Genomic DNA, 22,711 nt, shown 5'->3' with positions numbered 1-22,711 from the left:
ATTGCAATTATTGCAATTATTGCAATTATTTAACTATTTAGCCTATAGCCCATTTGTATTACAGAAGCACAAATAGTCGACAAATGAAGTTAGCGAATAGGCTTCAATTCAGCATGTTATCTGGATTAAAATGATTCAAATTATTTTATTATGATTATGATTACGACTATTATTATTACTATTATTATTATTATTATTATTTTTATTATTATTATTATTATTATTATTATTATAATAATAATAATTATTATTATTATATCAATAATTATATCAGCAAGAACCATAACAACAACAATAACAACTACAACAACAAACGAATTAAGCATAATATAATGATATAATTAGATTACAATACATTTTTATTTCTGTAAATATCGTTATGTGGACAAAGGCTGCCTATTCATTTTATAGTTATAATTATTATGATATGAAATCGAAATGTTTATATATAAATGTTCATAACCTTATTTTTTAGCAAGCGGTGTTACAAAGTGTCAAGGTCAAAAGTCAAAGTCAGCCTTAATCGTTAATCTGACCTACAATATATATACACTTAATCGGTATAAATAATGCATACTTTTTTCAAAAGATTACGATTCGGTATGATATATATTTTCAAATGTTATTGAAAATAATTAGAAATTCATTGATTTCACTTGATTTTCACATTGATTTATTTAATTATTATTATTATTATTATTATTATTATTATTATTATTATTATTATTATTATTTATTTGACAACAAATATTTTACCTAAATCATAATTGCATGGGCATTCATTATAAATAAATAGATTAAATACCAACTAAACTATATTCGATTAAAATGTTCAAGTGTTTCAGGATCAGCTTATGAATATATATCTATATTTATCAATTAGCAAAATATATAAATATATATATAAACATTTGTAACATGGCTCGATCATCCCCCCTAGTGGCTAAAAACCTTTAGTGAAGTGTAGTTCAGGTTTTACACAAACCATCGAGACACAAACGAACAAATGAAGGAAAAGTTCAAATTATTATTATACAGGTGAAACTCGAAAAATTAGAATATCATGCAAAAGTTCATTTATTTCAGTAATTCAACTAAAAAGGTGAAACTAATATATCATATAGACTCATTACATGTAAAGTGAGATATTCCAAGCCTTTATTTCTTATATTTTTGATGATTATGGCTTAAAGCTTATGAAAACCCCAAATTCAAAATCTCAGAAAATTAGAATATTGTGGAAAGGTTCAATATTGTCGGCTCAAAGTGTCACACTCTAATCAGCTAATTAATCCAAAACACCTGCAAAGGGTTCCTGAGCCTTTAAATTGTCTCTCAGTATGGTTCAGTAGAATCCACAATCATGGGGAAGACTGCTGACCTGACTGTTGTGCAGAAAACTATCATCGACACCCTCCACAAGGAGGGAAAGTCTCAAAAGGTAATTGCAAGAGAAGTTGGATGTTCTCAAAGTGCTATATCAAAGCACATTAATAGAAAGTTAAGTGGAAGGAAAAAGTGTGGAAGAAAAAGGTGCACAAGCAGCAGGGATGACCACATCCTGGAGAAGATTGTCAGGAAAAGGCCATTCAAAGGGGTGGGAGAGCTTCACAAGGAGTGCACTGGGGCTGGAGAGAGCCACCACACACAGACGGATCCTGGACATGGGCTTCACATGTTGTATTCCTCTTGTGAAGCCGCTCCTGAATAACAAACAACGCCAGAAGCGTCTTACCTGGGCTAAAGAAAAAAATAACTGGTCTGTTGCTCAGTGGTCCAAAGTCCTCTTCTCTGATGAGAGCAAATTTTGCATCTCATTTGGAAACCAAGGTCCCAGAGTCTGGAGGAAGAATGGAGAGGCACACAATCCAAGATGCTTAAAGTCCAGTGTGAAGTTTCCACAGTCAGTGTTGATTTGGGGAGCCATGTCATCTGCTGGTGTTGGTCCACTGTGCTTTATTAAGTCCAGGGTCAACGCAACCGTCTACCAGGAAATTTTAGAGCACTTCATGGTTCCTTCAGCAGACAAGCTTTATGGAGACGCTGACTTTATTTTCCAGCAGGACTTGGCACCTGCCCACACTGCCAAAAGTACCAAAACCTGGTTCAATGACCATGGGATTACTGTGCTTGATTGGCCAGCAAACTCACCTGACCTGAACCCCATAGAGAATCTATGGGGCATTGCCAAGAGAAAGATGAGAGACATGAGACCGAACAATGCAGAAGAGCTGAAGGCTGCTATTGAAGCATCCTGGTCTTCCATAACACCTCAGCAGTGCCACAGGCTGATCGCATCCATGCCACACCGCATTGAGGCAGTAATTTGTGCAAAAGGGGCCCAAACCAAGTACTGAGTACATATGCATGATTATAGTTTTCAGAGGGCCGACATTTCTGTATTTAAAATCCTTTTTTGATTGATTTCATGTAATATTCTAATTTTCTGAGATTTTGAATTTGAGGTTTTCATAAGCTGTAAGCCATAATCATCAAAATTATAACAAATAAAGGCTTGAAATATCTTGCTTAGCATGTAATTTGTCTATGTAATATATTAGTTTCACCTTTAAAGTTGAGTTATTGAAATAAATGAACTTTTGCACGATATTCAAATTTTTCGAGTTTCACTTGTAAAGGGAGGCGAAAAGGGTTATTTGTGCAGGACATTTCAGTTTTGACATATTATAATATTTAGCTTCAATAACTACTGTAGTGTCATAAAACTTTTGAACCAGCAACAGAAACAATTTAAGTTCATTTTGATGTTTTTAGACCAGCTGTGTCAAGTAAACCGAGCACCAAAAATATCGTTCATAGGCATTTTCTAAATTACATTATTTCCTGTTCGAAAACTAGAAGTTAAGTTTTTTCCAACTTAACTTCTAGATATAACTACCAAATTTTACTTGGGACTTCTCAACCATACCAATTGGGAAATTACAGAGGTTTTTTTATTTTGAAAATAAATTCGAATTTTCCGGCATATACATAGGGTTTTTTTTCATTCATCAATAATTTCTTTTTTGAAAAACCCCTCTGTAATTCCCCAGCTATTGAGTCATTCATCACATTGAAGGGGAAAATGTGATCAATCTCTGACTTAACCCACTGAGCCAAAAATGTGTGAATGAACTCATTTGCAAGTCATCTTAAGAAATATCCAAAAGTCATAATGCAATGTCATTTTGATTGGAGGAAAGGACAGTGAAATTCTGAGTACCTCCATTTACATTTACATTTACATTTTTGTCATTTGGCAGACGCTTTTAATCCAAAGCGATTTACAAGTGCATAGGTTCTCCCATAAGTCAAAGCATCACATCCAGAACTAGCAAAATACACATGAAATGCTGTTCTACACATAGTCGTCATCATAAGTGCAATTTTTTTTTTTGGGGGGGGGGGGGTTAGACAATGATAGGGATATCAGAAAGGAGGGGCAGGGGAAATCAGGAGGGAGGACTAAGGTAGAGTTTGAAAAGGTGGGTTTTGAGTCTGCGTCGAAATAGGGGGAGGGATTTTGCTGTTCTGACAGTGGTAGGCAAGTCATTCCACCACTGAGGAACCAGAACGGAAAACAGGCGTGAACGTGCAGTTCGACCGCCAGGTGCAAGTAGAGAGGGAACCATAGGGCGACCAGAGCTGGCAGACCGGAGTGGTCTAGCTGGGGAGTAGGGAGTGATCAAGGATTGTATGTAAGGTGGGGCAGTCCCCTTAGCAGCCTGAAATGCCAACACTAGGGCCTTGAAACGGATGCGTGCGGCAATAGGAAGCCAGTGGAGGCCAACGAGAAGCGGGGTGACATGAGCCGACCTGGGCTGACTGGTGATCAGGCAGGCTGCAGCATTCTGGACCAGCTGGAGGGGCTTGATGGTTCACGCTGGGAGACCGGCTAGGAGGGAGTTGCAGTAATCCAGGCTGGAAATGACGAGCGCCTGGACTAGGAGCTGGGTGGCTTTCTCAGTCAGGAGATGACGGATACGGCGTATATTATAGAGAAAGAACCTGCAGGTTCTGGCAGTGGAGGATACTTGTGGAGCCAGGGTGAGGCAGTTATCAAGAGTCACCCCAAGATTCTTTGCCATACGGGAGGAGGAAACTACAAAGTCCTCAACAGTCAATGAGAGGTCGATTGACTTAGCAGGGATGTAGAGAAGCTCAGTTTTGGCAAGGTTGAGCTTCAGGTGGTGGGAAGTCATCCACGCAGAGATATCAGCCAAGCAGGCAGAGATCCGTGTGGTGACTTGGGTGTTGGGGATGGGTGTCCAGCGCATCCATCACATGACAGATCGCCTGCATTCAGTGAATCTGATTCATATGAATCCAGTTGTGCAGCTTTGGATGGAGCCAAAACCAGGACCGTATCTTGCACTCCAGGACCAGGGCTGCCCATCCGTGATGACATTCATTTAATCACCCACCTTCTTCCAGATGGCCATCCTCTGAACGCGCCCACCATCAAATATGGCCCTCCAATCCAAATGCAACCCCTGGTTTTCTTTTCTCTCTGGTAATTCGCTGAACATTACTCCTTGGTCAGACTGTCTTCACTCCGGACTCGCAGGTAAAAGAAGGGTGGAAGCCAACATCTCGGACCTTGAGGGCCATGATTTGATGATCCCTGTGTTAAAGATATTCCCCGAGGTTCACTTTGGTTCACAATCTCCTGATTGAGACTTCCCTAAACCAAGGAATACATTTAGTAGGGCGAACCAAACAGACATCAAGCATGTGATCTTCATGACACTAAACCAGGGGTGCACAACGCCGGTCCTCGAGGGCCGGTCTGTGCAATGGGTTTTGTTCCAACCGACGGCCTTGCTTTTAATTTGATATATTACCCTGGTTCAAGCCTGTACTTGAGCACAGTAAAATATAAGATAAGATATAATCGAGTCAATTAAATAATGAACACCAGATGTTGAACAAAATCGTGAAACAGACCGGCCCTTGTTGTGCACCCCTGCGCTAAAACATAAGGGTATAAAACACTGCTGCATTAAAATAAGCCTGTATAAAAATGCTCCTCTCTGGGAGGTGCTATAGAGTACACAGAGCCTGAAAAACATACTTTTATTCCTCATGCCATTGCTCGGTGCATTGATCCATTACATTGCATAATCCTTTGACCATAGCATTCTTACGTACTGTCCAGAACCTATGCTGTTGTTGATAAACTGGGTTGCTTGTGGCCTGTGTTGTCTGAGCCTGTATTGTCAGTATTGAGCTGTGTGTAGCCTGTATTGTGTGAATGTTTGTTTTTACTGTAACTATGGTGAAGCCAAAGACAAAGTTCCGCAGAAGTAGACAATAAACTATCTATCGGTCTAAAAAATCCCCTCCCAAAACATTCTTGCATTCCCCACTAGGAAATGCGCAGTCTGTTTGCATAGGGTTTGCAAAGTCATTGTTAGCTGATGCTAAACAACAATGAAAGGAAAGGAAAGGAAATGAAATATTTCACCACACTTAATATGTACCACACTTAATATGTAAACAGAGTGCACTCAAATATCAGTTTAGTGGTGCTTACTGTCTGAAGATCCAGTTTACTGCATTGGGCAACTTCCCTGCCCAACAACACCAGTAAAGCTCACGGTTGTGTAGGTGAGCGAAACGCGTCTGATGTGGCTTCTATATCACACCCTCTCAAGAATCAACATGTAGGTCTGATGCCCAAACTATGACTGACAGCTCTCTGAGCAAATAGTGAGGCACAGATCATAACCATAAAACTGTACCTTAGTTATGACACTGCACCATTGTGTTTACATGTTACACAAAGTAGTATAGGATGACATGAAAAAAGATGGAGAAACGGTATCCACATAAAACTTTATTCATGATAGCAAAACAATATTCAATAATTAAATATACAAAGATTAGTGTTTCTGTAACATGAAAAGAATAGTTCAAGTTATTGCATTCAGCACTCTGTAACACTTTAGTATCTTTTAAACAAGTAACGTGTACGTAAAGAAAAAGATTGTCTCGTTTGTTGCATAGTACAGGCAAGAGTGGGCTGGCAGCTGACTGCACTGTGAGACAAGTAAAATATTGACATATTTAACAAGAGGAGAAACACTAGCATAAACACGAAGTCTTAATTTGCAGACTTTAAAAAGACTAATTCCCCATAGCACAGTACAGCCACACAGTCTTTGGGGGGGGGGAAATACAAGACTAATTAATTTGCCCAGTCACAAATTGTTCTGCAGTTGTCTGACCGTTACCACTTTCTGCATTGGGTAATGTAACACTGAATGAAGCTACAAGAAGCAAATGAGTATGAGCTGCCTTACTAAAAGCCCGGGGCTCCCTGGTATGGAGAGGTACAAATGTTTGCGTTTGTTGACAGGAAGCTTTTCGGCCCTCAGGCATTCGCAGAATCCGTCACAAACCCAGGGAATGCGGCCTATCCTGTGTTTTCAGAAAGCGTTTTCCGCGAAACAGAAAACCTCTGTGCTCTAGGACACAGTGCCCCCTGCAGGTCGGTATTGCGCATTGCAAAAAGGAACACAAAATAAGCACACAGTAATAGAATCACAAGGAGTCAGTGCTTTAAAATGGCATCCATTTTGTAAAGATTATATTTAGTGTAATAGACATCTTCACAGATGGGACACTCCCACAAGTAGCTATAAAACTCCAGAGGCCATCAAACTGAGACTACGCTCCCATTTTGCTTGCTTGCTCGGTTCCCAAACCGAAGACACTCTTAAAACATACTCCGATTCAAAAGACTGTAAGGTCTAAAAACTGCATGTAACTTATGTACTGCAAAAGAAAGCATGCAATGTTTGATTTTACTGCTGTGAAGGCTTGTGAAATGTGTTTTTTTCCAGGTGTATCTTGCGGCTCACTGCTAGGGCACCACTGTCCTGTGGGGTCCCATGAATCACATCACAATATTGGCACCATTGTTCTATGGGCTGACCTGAACACCAGCCTGAGCACCACTATTCTATGGGCTGACCTGAACACCAGCCTGAGCACCACTGTTGCTTCAAAACACAAGAGCTCAGAGCAGGGCCCCCTTTCATCACAAACAGCTCCATTAACACTCACTGATAAACACAACCTTCGCTTTACAGGCTCCTGATCCCGGGGCAGTCTTTTCTCACCTTGAAGGCTTCATAGTATTTCAGAAGCCAACAACCCTTAACCAGACACCTCCTCAATATTCCTTCACTTTCCACATTAAAGCCTAAATCCAAACGGTATTCATGTACTGGTGGGATGAGATTCGAGGTACAACAAAGCCACCAAATTTAACTATACAAAAAAGCAACTGCTGGTTGCGGATTGTACTCGCCTAGCAAGGCACAATCTTGCCTCTGCATGGCTACTGCAAAGTCATATTTTGTGAATGTATACCCTGACTATAGGAGAGCGCAATCACCAGTACACTCACATGTGAGCGGTAGAGTACAAGGGGCAAGACTCACACGGTGTCTGGTCCATCCGTTCGCGTTGTTCGAATCTAACCGGGCCCTAAAGTGACTGTCAGTAACACCGCTGGCCTTGACGGAGCGAGGCAGGGGTTGCTTTGGTTTCTCCGGGAGGTAAACACGCCTGCACAGAGCGGGCTGGGAAAGGGGCTGGTGGTTTTTGCGTGCTGTAGAGCGGGGCGGCACTCGTGGGGATGCGGGAAGGGGGAGGGTGGCAGGGCGAAGCTCACTGCACACAGCAGGAGGGCACGTCTGTGCAGCAGCACACCGAGGAGCCCATGGCTTTCGGGGGGATGAGGTCCAGGTCCTCGTCGTCTGGGATCTCATCCAGGCGGTAGCCGTCCTTCAGGAGCTGCCTGCTCAGGTCAGGGTGCACCTGAGAGAGGGGGTGAGAGAGAGAGAGAGAGAGACGGTCAGGGTGCATCTGAGAGAGAGAGAGAGAGAGAGAGAGAGAGAGAGAGACAGTCAGGGTGCATCTGTGAGAGAGAGAGAGAGAGAGAGAGAGAGAGAGAGAGAGAGAGAGAGGAGAGAGAGAGAGAGAGAGAGAGACGGTCAGGGTGCACTTGAGAGAGAGAGAGCGGGAGAGAGAGATGGTCAGGGTGCACTTGAGAGAGAGGGGGGGAGAGAGAGAGAGAGAGAGAGAGAGATGGTCAGGGTGCACCAGAGAGAGAGAGAGAGAGAGAGAGAGAGAGAGAGAGAGAGAGAGAGAGAGAGAGAGAGAGAGAGAGAGAGAGAGAGACGGTCAGGGTGCACTTGAGAGAGAGAGAGCGGGAGAGAGAGATGGTCAGGGTGCACTTGAGAGAGAGGGGGGGGAGAGAGAGAGAGAGAGAGAGAGAGAGAGAGATGGTCAGGGTGCATCTGAGAGAGAGAGAGAGAGAGAGAGAGAGAGAGAGAGAGAGAGAGAGAGAGAGAGAGAGAGAGAGAGAGAGAGAGAGAGAGAGAGAGACGGTCAGGTTGCACCTGAGAGAGAGAGAGAGAGAGAGAGAGAGAGAGAGAGAGACGGTCAGGGTGCATCTGAGAGAGAGAGAGAGAGAGAGAGAGAGAGAGAGAGAGAGAGAGAGAGAGAGAGAGAGAGAGAGATGGTCAGGGTGCACCTGAGAGAGGGGGAGTATGTATGTCTGTGCGCAGTACATGGTTTACAGACTTGTTTTTTTTTTTTTAGATCCATCTTCAATAACATATACAGTGCATCCGGAAAGTATTCACTTCACTTTTTCCACATTTTGTTATGTTACAGCCTTATTCCAAAATGGAATAAATTCATTTTTTCCCTCAAAATTCTACACACAACACCCCATAATGACAACATGAAATAAGTTTTTTACAAATTTTTGCACATTTATTAAAAATAAGAAACTAAGAAATCAGATGTACATAAGTATTCACAGCCTTTGCCATGAAGCTCAAAATTGAGCTCAGGTGCATCCTGTTCCCACTGATCAACCTTGAGATGTTTCTACAGCTTAATTGGAGTCCACCTGTGGTAAATTCAGTTGATTGGACATGATTTTGAAAGGCACACACCTGTCTATATAAGGTCCCACAGTTGACAGTGCATGTCAGAGCACAAACCAAGCATGAAGTCAAAGGAATTGTCTGTAGACCGTCGAGACAGGATTGTCTCGAGGCACAAATCTGGGGAAGGGTACAGAAAAATTTCTGCTGCTTTGCAATGAGCACAGTGGCCTCCATCATCCGAAAATGGAAGAAGGACTCTTCCTAGAGCTGGCCGCCCATCTAAACTGACCAATCGGGGGAGAAGGGCCTTAGTCAGGGAGGTGACCAAGAACCCGATGGTCACTCTGTCAGAACTCCAGCGTTCCTCTGTGGAGAGAGGAGAACCTACCAGAAAGACAACCATCTCTGCAGCAATCCACCAATCAGGCCTGTATGGTAGAGTGGCCAGACGGAAGCCACTCCTTAGTAAAAGGCACATGGCAGCCCGCCTGGAGCCAAAAGGCACCTGAAGGACTCTCAGACCATGAGAAACAAAATTCTCTGGTCTGATGAGACAAAGATTGAACTCTTTGGCGTGAATGCCAGGCGTCATGTTTGGAGGAAACCAGGCACCGCTCATCACCTGGCCAATACCATCCCTACAGTGAAGCATGGTGGTGGCAGCATCATGGTGGTGGCAGCATCATGCTGTGGGGATGTTGCTCTTGACCTCAGACTGGGGTGACGGTTCATCTTTCAGCAGGACAACGACCCTAAGCACACAGCCAAGATATTAAAGAAGTGGCTTCAGGACAACTCTGTGAATGTCCTTGAGTGGCCCAGCCAGAGCCCAGACTTGAATCCGATTGGAGAGATCTGAAAATGGCTGTGCACCGACGCTCCCCATCCAACCTGATGGAGCTTGACAGGTGCTGCAAAGAGGAATGGGCGAAACTGCCCAAAGATAGGTGTGCCAAGCTTGTGGCATCATATTCAAAAAGACTTGAGGCTGTAATTGCTGCCAAAGGTGCATCAACAAAGTATTGAGCAAAGGCTGTGAATACTTATGTACATGTGATTTTTAATTTTTAATAAATTTGCAAATATTTCAAAACTTCTTTCATGTTGTCATGATGGGGTGTTGTGTGTAGAATTTTGAGGGAAAAAAAGAATTTATTCCATTTTGGAATAAGGCTGTAACATAACAAAATGTGGGGAAAAGTGAAGTGCTGTGAATACTTTCCGGATGCACTGTAGCTTCCATTTTCTTTTAAAACCTCTTAAACATCTCCTCCCGCTACAGAAATGCACTGCAGTGGTATGCGTGCCTAAGTTCACAGGCCTCACCTCGGCTGAGGAGTATCCAGAGGAATATTGAGATTCCAGCTCCACATCACTGTGGGAGGGCAAACAAGACGGTGATGATTAAAACCACGGTTTACACAAGACATCAAAAAAGAAATTAATAATCCATAAAAGATCCAAAGATAATCTCAGATCTAACCATATCATCAGTCATCAGTTCTCCTCACCAAGTTCTTTGAGAGCGACCTACCGTGAAAGGCAATGTCCACTATCGGTGGCCTGCAAAGAGTCTGCTCTCACCTGTCAGAGTCCAGGGACACTAGGGTATCCTCAGAGTTCTGGCTCAAAGCAGCATAGCCCTTATTGAACTTCACACTTCTAGAAAAGAAGAAGAAAAGTTGTGTATTTACAGTATAAAGTATACTGTTTGCTTTAAAGTAAACCCATACTGGCGCAAATGAAGAGCCCCCACCAGAGTGACGCACGGCAGCCATTTTACGCACCGGAGCACTGTCGACGGGTGGAGGAGGAGGGATTGTTTTGCTAATAAAAGGATGATCAAATTAGAAATCTGGTTTGGCCCTTGAAGAATCCGTTATACTTTGTGATAAATGCCACAAGAGCTTTAATGACCACAGTGAGTCAGGACCTCATTTTAAAATTACATCATCTCCCGAAGAAGGATGATAACAGGGTCTGCCGATTCGACCTGGTCTGAAGGAAAGACTACCCCCGTACTGGCAATTCCACAAGAAGAAAACAATTCTCCCAGGAGGTCTGTACACGCGCTAACCAAGCCCAGCCCCAGTCAGGTAGAAGAAAGCAACAGGGCAGAATGACTGCTTGGAATGTAACCTAGAAGTATACCCAGATTCACTCCAGCAAAACAGCATTAGCTCATTTGACCACTTCAGCCTTAAGCGCGGCTCTAACCGGGCTGCCTATAATGTGAAGTGCGAACCACAAGACATTCTTCCTTTCCCATGTTCTCTTATGGACCAAGGTCTATGGCTAAAATTACATCACTTTTCTATTTTTATATTTTTAAAAAAACCAAAAAAAAAAACAAACAATTCTTTAAAAACAAAATCAGATTAAAGTAAAATAAATAAGAAGAGAATGCGATAAGAAATGACTTATCTGTATGCTAACTGTTGCACTTTTACGGCTTTATAATGTTTTTTTCTCAAGTGTTCCACCTTCTGTACAGCAATTATAGCGATAAGCTCCAAAGGCAGGACTGTTATGTGAAAGGACCCATTTATTTCTCTCACATTTTGTTCCTGGCCAACAGCGAAAGAACATTTAAGAAAACTGTGACATTCTAAGTAATCCACTTGATGTCAATACTTTGCCAAATAAAAAAAAAACACTTTAATTGATCTCAATCTGACCTTTCTACAGGCCTTGATAAACTTAATCTAATTCTTTTAATAGGGAATTAAGACTACTTGATTGTTGCCTAAAAATCAATGCTTTAATTTGAGATAAAAACATCTTATTAGGGTTGGTTTTCCTTTCTTGTGTATTAAATAATTATTCATAGGCCCACAAATTGTGGTTGGTGAGAATAATTCGGCATATACTGATTTACATAATATGTATGTTGCATATCATTTTTCAGTATGACGCTTGCCATTATAAATTCCTTATATTCTAATCCTATGTTTTGTGTCAGACCCTGCTTAATGGAATGAATGCAGGCAGACATTGAAAGAGTCCAGACATCCTGCTAGTAGTCTAATAAACCGCTCGCTTAGCACCTCATCTGACAGATGATATAAATGTACACTTTTCCCCCATTCGTTTTTTAAGGATGTTTTCAAAAAGGAGATAACACAGACTCTCAGCTGCATTAGAGAGATACAGCCCTAATCCTAATAACAGGGAAAGAAAAATCTCCTTATTAAACAAACTCAATTAGAAAGAGACTATAACCAGGCCACACAGTAAAAAAAACCCCGCCATTATCCGAACTTCATACCAGCTTCAAGCTTGTAAGTGAAAGTGAAACTCTCCTTTACACAAAACATAGCCTAACTATTTATATATTCTTTCTCTCTCGTGACTTGGACAGCTGGCATTTCAGGCACCGAAACTCCATGCTCTTGTTTGATGAGAAGGCTTGTAGAATTTGTAGATGGCACCTAGCAAAACATCACGCACAATGCAAAATTCAAGAACTGTCCATTTCTCATGTTGTTGTTATGTTCAGATATATATATAATTTTGTGAGTTTAATGGAGATGGTGAATTTAATGTTTAACTGATCGGGCAATCAGTCAGACAATAACTGGAAAGGTAGTTAAGTAACATGCTGTTGTCATTCTCAAATTTTATTACAGGCAGGTACTTTGAGGAGGTATTTTCTTGACAGTCAGACAGCCGTTTAAGTAATTGGTTGCTCCCTCCAGAAATCCAGAAATGAGCCCGGCTGAAACCCTCCAGATAGTGCAGCACCATGCGATTCCTACCTGAACCCCTCACCTCTTTGCACCATGTCCGGGCTGCTGCATCACGGGAACCCCGGCCATCAGGCCTTTCTTCTTCAGAACCTTCCGGACCAGCTCCCTGTGCTTCTCTGTGCGGCAGAACAGCAAGCACAACACACTCTTCATAGGCGGAATACGTTTGCCGTCTTCTACTCATGACAGACACAGGTACGCCCAACAGATCGGTTTTATTGAGCCAGTTTACAGCAGTGGCTCCAAACCCTCTTCCTGGAAACCCTCATTTTCACTCCAACTCTGACAAACCACACCTCATTCAACAGCTAGAGCAGGGCTGCCCAACCCTGTTCCAGGAGATTTACCATCCTGACAAAGACAGCTCATTCAACTAGCTACAGATCTGGTTGAGTTGCTAATCTTGTACACTCGGGTGTGCCAACAAAATTAGGGTTGAAATGAAAACCTACAGGACTGTCGACCTCCAGGGAGACAGTACTTTGGCTGCATCCAAAATCACACCCTAGCATACTAGCCTATATTGTATGTCAAAATAGTATGTGAAGCTTATGTCCAAAACCATAGTTGCGTAAAATCGTGTGCAGAAAAATACTTGAATGCCATACTACATTCGGTTAAATATCATAATATGCAAACATTATACACTCTGCTGGAGCAATTATCCCACGATGGATTGCAATGGGTCACAACACAAGCAACCAGGGGTTCAAACAAAAATGGCAAAACAGTTGAACAATTTAAATGTATTACCTTTCACTTAACAGAAAGTAGTAAAAATCAATAGTTATGTTTATATTTCAACACGGTCACACATCAGCTAGCTGCCGTCATCAACAAGAACTGTGTTTAAAGTGCAGTGTTGATGACACAGTATGTCCGAAAAATCCATCTTACCATTAACCTGCATATACTAAAGCCACCTTACGCTGAACGAGAGTATACATATATAGTGTGTGGTACGTAGTATGCGATTTTGGACCGCGAACTGAGAGGCTTCTGGGTGAATTTCCATGCACTCACGCAGTTTTTGATGAATGGCGGGAGCTTTAGACATGATGTAGGGGCCTCTCTTCTCCACTGGCTGCAGTCCCCCATCTTTAACTTTGGGCCGTGTCCCAGTGCTGACAGCTGGACTCTGGCAAGTGGAAAGAGACACCATCACGTCGAGCACGATCACATTTCATGCATTTTATTTTTATTTTACCTTTACTTAGTTCCTAGATGACCCAGGAGAGCCATCTGGGCTCTCAATCTCCATTTACAGCAACAGCCTGGGCAACTGTGGGATTGTGCAACCGCTGAGATCTAATTAAGTGGCCAGATATAAGTCAGAAGTCTCGATCAAGATACTGGGTTAGCACCTCTTGTCTTGAGAACAGTGCAATGGGATCTACGGAATAATGACAATGACGAATCAGGACCTGAATCAGGATTGGGAAGACAATGAAATAAACCTGAGAATGAGGTATCAGGCTGAGGGCAGGATTTTTTAAAATAAAGGGTCTGAATTTAATTTTAATTTGGTCATTATCAGGTAAGGTGTTATGAGACAAGCGTATGAGACATTCTTAAATTAAAGACATTGTACCTCTCTCCCCCCTCCATCGTAAATTTCCATAAACAGATCTATGACATTACTCCAACGTCAACAATCAAACATAATTCTGAACAGAAAATTTGGTTTAAATCGTCTAGAAATGTCATATGCTATACTTATGAATGATTACAGTGTTGTATGTGTGAGACCTCAATGGCAGATAATGGAATTACGTTGGAGCAAATATCTAAGTACGTCATTCTACTGGTACATCATAAATGCAGCATAAACAGCCTAAAAAGATCCACACTAGTAGTACGGTAACAGCAACTAGCTAATATTGCATAGGCGCAGGACTGATGAGATGGGTACAGCTAGCCTGGTGTCACATATTATTAATTTACAGTAGCTAGCTAGCTATAATCATGCAAAGTTTGACACAAAACCAGCACGCTTTAGTAAGGTTTGGCAAGCATAGTTTCCGATTGATATAAGTTACAAAGCTAGATTTGTAGCAAGTTATTTCTAGGGACTGCGCCTGACATAAGCACAAGCACAATATAAATAGATACTGTGTTGCTAACTAGCTACCTAGCTAGCGAAATAAGATGGCCAGCTAACTAATTATGAACCTAATTTATGAGTTACTTTGGCAAGTAACTAAAAATGTATACATATTATTTTGACCAAATACACAAGACAAGATCTGCAGACAACTTAATGCCACAGATAAACGAGTTTGTTTTCTGGCTAAAACTGGATGACTGGCTAGCTACGTTACCCTACGCGCTCCACAACGTTAGCAAGTTGCTACTGATAGCTAGCTAATGTTAGCAACATACCGACGCCGCTTTGGACTCGGGTGCAGTGAGAAAAGTATCCCTTTCCTGTTCCTCCATCTTCTCGTTTGTTTCGCTGCTTCAAAAAAGCAATCGTTGTATCTGCATACCGTATTTCTTGACATGTGAAACTAAAAACTGTCAAATCACATTTTGTCAATATCCGCAAGTGTCGCAACTAATTAAACCAGAACTGCACTGGCCAGCTACGCTCGTTATCTTAAGTTTGGACACTTCCTAGTTCCGTTTGTTGCAGGGGTGACGGTCCCCAGTTACCGGAATTATTCGTCATGTAGAAGGGGGCCTCCATCCAGTGATGCATCGAGTTATCGAGTGATGTGTCGAGTTATTGTCAATAGACGTAACGTTACAACAACAATACTGATACATTTAAATGAGTTCATTATTAGGATTTAATGACGACAACAGATGTAATGATAAATACCGGGCTTAATACTGTATTGTCAACAAATTGCAGCAATGTATTAATAGTCATTTCCAGGTTTCCTGCAGGTTTCCCCCCCCCAGATTTGATTAGCCAATCTAAAGCCTAAAACCTCCAAAATGACAGCTTATCCGCAAGTTTTCCATTAAAATTTAAAAGGTTCTTTTTCTGTGGATAAAGTTATAACACCACAGGCAGACGGTCTCAAAGGATGGAATTTGTTCATTTTTGAAGAGATTTTAAAGTAGGGTCTTTTAAGATCCTGGTTATCTGGATTTTCCTTGACCACAGGCTTCCTTTTTTTTTTTTTAAGTGAGCCCTCAGGATAACCTTTTGATGGGCTGATTAAATCGGGTGGGAAAGGCTGCAGAGAGCTGTCAGGTCAAAAACATTTCTTCAGGTAAAAATAAATAAAAGATATCAGCCATATGTTGCACTTTCCTTGTTGGCCATCATGTCGAACTTCTATCACGCACTTTCTTGCAGCATACACAAACGTCTTCCCCAATCAATGAGTCCAATATCAACACCTTTTCTGTCCCAATAATATGCACCCATGACAACACATCCTTCATAAAAAATTGATCAAAAAACAATCATGATTTTAATGGCACACCAGTAATAAGACAGTCCACAGTAAGAATTCATTAAAGATAGTTCTCCGTTTATTAGATCCAATTATATTTTATACACAGTAGGATACTAAGTCCAAAAAAAATATTACAGAAACATTATTATATGGGACAGATTAAGCACGGTTGGTAGCCATGTCACAGTAACCTCAACACACCACTGGAAGACCTGAGAGAAAATAGAAAAAGAATGAATCATGAGTTTGTTTATCAGAACCAAAGACATGAAAGATTTAGAGTTAAAAATATAGTTTGCAGCAATGACTTGCCGAAAATAGCTGTTAAAATGGGACTAGGTTTCATTGGTCTTCACTGCCCATGTGGCACATCTGGACCAATCACTGGTAAGTATATTTGGTGTGAAATCCAACATGAACAAGATGTATCAAGACCTGCATTTCAATGCCGCTTAGATTTAGGAGAGAATATTTCAACACATACTAAAAAGAAATGTGCATTCGTAACAGATTGAAAATATGTCAATACAAATGCATGTTAATTAAATGAGGAGTTTTTGCTCAATAAGTGCACCAACAGTTTCCTGGAACAAGACTGATATTTACCCAACCCAATGTGCCAATTTCTACATGAATATTTAAGAAAGCGTCTTTCCTACAGTATGAAAGTGCTTAGGAAAGGTACACTCCCTGATAGCAATGTGTCATGTTATTCCAAGTAAACCGAATCACTGCCCATGTATAACATCTATAGATTAGTAAAAATGGTATGAACTCGTCACCTCACCATTTCGCAATCGGTCAGTAAATTTGATCAGCGGTCATGGAAATACGCAGATATACGGCACGTAAGTAAATGCCCTTAAACTACCAACATTATCGCATCCCTTAATTTTGTCATGTGGTATTACAGGAATTAATGTTTCAGTGCGTAAGCATAAAATATCTTAAGCCGTTTCCAAGAGATCTTTCACATTCAAAACTTGTTGTGAGCTGGAGATGATGTTTGCCCTGGAAATGAATACCTTAACAGAAATGTTAACAGAATAACTGGCTGTATGTGGCACAGTTGGGGAGGCCCATTCTGCTTTACCTTGGTGTTACTCAATGTAACATGGGAAAAACCTGTATCCTCTCACACAAGGGAAATGACTGATCGAGTGGGGAACTCATTTCTAAATAAACTTTATTTGCCTAATTTATTTTGCCTGGAATAACAATCTAAGGGTTGAGGACACTGCTATGTTTATTCTGTGTACAGGAAACAGCTTTACATTTCCTTAGTTTTGTATCACCATGCAAAGTGGTGTGACATACCTTCACATGGCAAGCCAGACTGATCTATAAATGGAGTTCTTTGCTCCATTTATTAGATTTATAAACTCTTACAACAAAAAAGAAGGTTGCAGTCAACACAGGTCATGGTTAGAAAATTGATTCTACAAGCACTGTACACAATTAATATGGCATTAAATTCATACAAACAGACACGGAGAATGCAGAGATCACTTTCTTTGTAAATAGCAAATCAATACAGGCATCCTTTATCAGAAAAATAAAACTCTTAAATACAACATAAAAGATTATATTGCCCAACTGAATACATTGTGTGTCAGAAATATATACAAATGTCAAACAAGATGCAAAGTAAATTATACATCCTGTCTGCAAATCATGCCGCTTTTATAATCTGGTATGCTAAGTTTGACATTGACGATCTATTCTGATACGCGGTACAGGTTTTCAAATGTTTGCTAGGGTGTGACAGTCAACGCACCCATGGTGGGGACCTCTAATGTCCGTCGATGCCAAGCTCTTCGGGTGTAGAAATACCCAGCTCGTCCAGTGTAGGACGCAGTTCCTGAATCACGTAGGGGTAGATGTCTTTGTGAGATCCGGATTTGTTCTGGTGCGACACAAGGAAAGAATAATCAGAGTCGGACACATAGAATGGAGTAAACAAGAGAAAATAATATGTATATTAGGAAACACAAATACTGACTCTTAGTTTTCTAGATGTGGTATATATGCAGCTATCAACAGCCAGGACACATGGAGCCAATGAAATAAATATTAATCAGTGGTTAAGCATTGCAGATATACTGAATGGAACAGACAAATATTGACTCTTAGTTTTCTAGATATGGTACATATGGAGCTGTCAACAGCCAGGACACATGGAGCCAACAAAATAAATATTCATCTTTGGTTAAGCATTGCTGATATACCGAATGGAACAGACATTTCTGGACAATAAGGTGGTCCTCAAGGTCCATGGGGTGTGGGGGGGGGTTTTCGAGGAATTTTAAAATTGTATTATTTTCTTTTTATTTCTTTTCATGTCCATTTTCTTGCCTTTCTGCTGTTGTACTATAATCTCATTTTGTATTGTAACAGACATTCTGCTTTGACAAAATAATAACAATTCGATAAGAAAGATAAACCTGACCATGACTCGCCATGTCATTGCTTTTGTCAGAGTAGTTGAATGAAGGTTCTTCACTACGTGTCGCTGCAAAAATGTGACGACTTGGGACAACAGCGAGAGTTTGAAATGGTGGGGAAGTGATACTGTTGTTAGCACTGCACAATATGAACCAGTTGCCGGACCTACGCGTTATCGATGATGTGTAAAGCAAATGCAGCATTCTGCAGAACGTGCATCGGGTGAAACCAAACCATCGACAACACACTCCAGCAAACAAAACAGACGTGGAAATGATAAAAGGATTAATTATTATTATTTTATTTTTTTAATTTAAGCAATCTAGGCCTCAAAAATCTACGGGTGCAGTCCAAGGGATTAACGCAACTTGTAATGAACCAATGATCAAATATTCTCATTAACAGGCTTTACAAGGTATGAAGATTAAAGCAACCAAGACCCTCTTTGAAAGAAATAAATCCTAAATCCAACAACAGTGCTTAGACTACACAGACTGTCACCATACCCATGGACAATACACTGTCTTCAGAAATGTATTGTGCTGAAATTATTTTTGGTCTGAAAAGAGGAGTTAGGAATGAGTCATGCTCCACTGTTGTACAATCTCTCTGCTTGGTTACCGTAAAAAAAAAAAAAGATTTAATACACCGCTCATTTCATGGCCAGAGGTGTGACGTGTTTGAAGAGAACAAAAAAAACCCTATTAATATTCCCATGGATTTGCAGGGGATATCAAGGTTTTTAAGCTGCTTATCAAAGTGATGCAGCGTACAGGTGGTGGTGGGGGGGGGGGATGAGAGATAAGAAAAATATGGTGAAGAGATAGAGAAACGTTCGTTTGTCAACGGAAACCGCCGCATCGCCCACCTTGACTGCCTCCAGGATACGAATAGCGCTGGCCAGGTCATCCAGCCTCCGGCAGGCCCTGAGGGCGGAGTCCAGGATCTTTGGCTCGGGCACCAGGTCATAACCGATCAGGGTGTTCATGCCTGGAAGACAATGTGCACTGGGGATGAATGCCGAGATCCAAGCGGTGAAGACAGCATGCAGTGCCACAGTGACCAAGCAGAGTTAACGGCAGAGGTCAGCTTCGCTTCAATTCATTCAGTTAAGACAATAACATTTCTAAAATTAAGTTAGCTTAATTAATTGACAGACACTCATGGAACACCGTGTGGAATGGCATGACAATTGATTTCCTGAATTGACCTCATTTCCATTAAATTGACCCCAACCATGCCAAAAAAACATGTCCTTTAGATCTACTCTATCCTAAGTAATTGACATCAGAGCTTGGGAGCTCCAAGGTTTATACTACCTTACAAAAACAAGAGAGAAGATAAATGTAACATTTAATTTGGGAAACACATCGATTAAGTTAAGTGAAAACCATTCTAAATAAAGTCCTCTCGTGGCTACACGTCCAGTTATCCAGGGAATCGGTCCGGAAACGTGAAGTGGAATAAAAAACGCAACACAGGAAACACAGAGGTGCAAGGACGAGCCAGCAATTCCACAGTCCATCCACGTCATCTCCCACCTTTCCTCAGCTCCCAGGAGTCGATGTCTGGGTTGCTGAAATAGGTGACCCAGCGGGAATCAAACTCCTCATCCGTCTCCTTCGTGGCATGGGAGTAACAGCGACTGGCCACAGGAGCTGCAGGGCGGGGGAATGCTTTTCAGAAGAGCACCACACTGGACCAATTTTGACTTAAAACATTTTTCTTTTCACCTGTTCAATCATTTTTAGATGCGTTAAATGCAAAAATGTATTGGACTGGATATTTGGGTGGATTTCATCAACTAGTGGCCTAGTACAGGAAAATGTCTTCACAGGTAGGGTCACTTTCGCTTTGCTTTCATAATGTTGCAAGTTGATAAACGGCTATACAGTCCAGATGGAAATGGGCCAGCCTTCTAAGTGACCTTCATGAACAAAGCAATAGCCCCAACACACAAATTCAATTTGAACTGCCTATCTAACTTTGAATTATTATATCTAAATTATTGATAATTTACCGAACAAAAAGCCAGGTCAGGCATAAATCAAAGTAAATCAAAAAGCCTTGCAGCGCGTACCCTTCAATTGTCATACCCTTTTTATAGCAATCTGAAGTTAGGTCTCCAGGAATAGCGTTTTATCATGGGACAATGGGGATTAACAAAGCTGCACCACTCAAAATCCATAACAGTCAGCTGGATAACATTAACTACTTCACACTTTTAGTAAGCAGGAATCATATGCAAATTATGCCTGGCACTAGAACCCGGAAACATCAGAAGGTGGAACAAGTTCTATCAATGATAATGCCATTCTCCAAAGCAGAACAACAGGTTAACTGCCATCTGGGTTACACAAGGTGACTTGCTGCACACACAGACCTATCAATATGCTGGGACCCTCTCCTATTATGTTTGGGGTCAATTTGAGCCCATGTAGTGTTTTTCATCTCTTAAAATCTGTTAACCTTGTTTCATATTGATACTAAATGATTTTTCCAATTTGGTTGGATTAAATGATAAACATGCAATAAACATATTGCTATGCTAAGTCATGTACCAACTTTGCATACAAATGTGTTGTGTGTGGTTATTTTGACCCTATGTAACTGTATAAAATTATGTATACAACCATTTTTATATTTATCTCAGATTTCTTTGTAGATGATTCTGGCGCCACTTTCCCTTAGGCTCTAAATTGATATGTTTCAACAATAAGAAGACAACGTCCAAAGTGTCTAAATATTTATTACTAAAACTGTGTTTATTTAAACTGTTGGGCTCAATTAGACGCCAAACATAAAAGCGGTCATACAATCTTAACATAATAGGCTAAGTTCCCTGGCTCTTTCCCCGCTTAACCTTTAAAAAAAATTTTTTTTTAACACGTGTTCATATTAAGTTATTACGTCTCCAAAAATATTAGCAACACCAAATCTTTTAAAATAAGCGAAAACGAACAAGAAAGGCTAGTATTCAAACAGCCTATCTACATGCATTTTAACTTTGGGTCGTTTTGTTTAGCAATCCCGTTTCAGAGTAGACTGTCTAGCCCGCAGTTTCGCTTTGGCTAGGCCTAAACCTTACACACAACTGGGTCATCACAAGGACACGCATCGAAATAATTTCCCAATGCAAGTTAGCTCTAGGTTAGCTACTAGTTTAAGTAATCATTCAATTCCCTTATCGCTACAAAAGTAACACAGCGGTTAACATCTGGGACTCAAAATTCCTACGGAAACTAATATTAGATGTTGGATACGTTAACTTATATACATTAGCCTATATTTTTTAACATGGATTACTTGCCGGTCCTTCGATGTTGGTTACGTCAAATGGCTAAGCTGACTAGCTAGCTAACGACCGACAACACTTACACAAGTCTTACTCTGGATCACAGGTAGTCTAGCCATGGATACGTGGACAGCAGCAAAAAATGAAAAAAGACATTTAAATGTAAACGCTATGCCAGGTATTTCGTGTGCGGTTCTTTCATCTGACAGGCTCCGCGCTGTATTTTTTTTCCTTAGCCATGGACCAACCGGCTGTTTGTAAGCTCGTTACGGGCAATAGTTACTCAGAAAGTATTGTACTTTTAGTAAGGATAACTCGTTAATTTAGATAGTCCCAGCAAAGTTATCCGACCGGTGGTATAGCGCCCATAGGCTGTTAATCTACGTTAACGGTACTGTAGTTACGCTAGATGCAAGTTCCGTCACAGTCGCATTTCCAGACCGTCCATAGTTACTGTCCTGCACATGCAATTTTAGCTGTCTTGAAATCATGCATATTCTCTGCACGCTGTTGAGTAAGTTTCCGTTACTCAAGGTTAGTTAACGTTACATTTTAACAAAAAAAACAACCTAACTGAACTCTTCGTTCCTCTATTAGCCACGTTAGCTAACGCGGCGTGTGCTAGCCAATGTCACCGGAACACTGCAAGAAAGCTAACTCAACTAACGGCCAGAAACGTAATAAAGCATAATGCACGTATTTATTTCAGCGTCAATTTACCAGTGCAAGCAGGCCTCGATCGTGCCAATGTCCGGACGCCGGAGACAGAAAGTCGCGCAGCTGCTCTGAACATTTTTGCCAAGGCGACTCGGAAAAATTGCTAGCTACAACAAATCAGTATAGAAGGACATCGGAACTTAGAATCAGCTACTACTGCATCTGCGCATTGGAACAATG

General features: G+C 41.1%; 2 protein-coding genes across 2 annotated transcripts; both read right to left on the bottom strand.

Annotated features, from left to right (window-relative positions):
- Positions 1–5,826: 5,826 nt before the first annotated feature.
- Positions 5,827–15,319, bottom strand: fam219b (family with sequence similarity 219 member B). Its single transcript, XM_061247125.1, has 6 exons — positions 15,044–15,319; positions 13,685–13,799; positions 12,684–12,777; positions 10,497–10,574; positions 10,239–10,287; positions 5,827–7,830 (listed from the first exon to the last, which is right to left on the bottom strand). The coding sequence occupies exons 1-6, from the start codon at positions 15,098–15,100 to the stop codon at positions 7,681–7,683; spliced, it is 543 nt and encodes a 180-aa protein (XP_061103109.1). The 5' UTR covers positions 15,101–15,319; the 3' UTR covers positions 5,827–7,680.
- Positions 15,320–16,128: 809 nt separating this feature from the next.
- LOC133130587 (cytochrome c oxidase subunit 5A, mitochondrial-like) lies at positions 16,129–22,711 on the bottom strand. Its single transcript, XM_061245255.1, has 5 exons — positions 22,535–22,711; positions 20,061–20,177; positions 19,388–19,509; positions 17,852–17,980; positions 16,129–16,286 (listed from the first exon to the last, which is right to left on the bottom strand). Exons 1-4 carry the CDS (start codon positions 22,605–22,607, stop codon positions 17,867–17,869), a joined length of 426 nt encoding a protein of 141 aa, XP_061101239.1. The 5' UTR covers positions 22,608–22,711; the 3' UTR covers positions 16,129–16,286; positions 17,852–17,866.

Source organism: Conger conger, chromosome 6, assembly GCF_963514075.1.
Source record: "Conger conger chromosome 6, fConCon1.1, whole genome shotgun sequence".
In the NCBI taxonomy this organism is placed as follows: Eukaryota; Metazoa; Chordata; class Actinopteri; order Anguilliformes; family Congridae; genus Conger; species Conger conger.
This window is presented reverse-complemented; position numbering and strand designations above follow the sequence as displayed.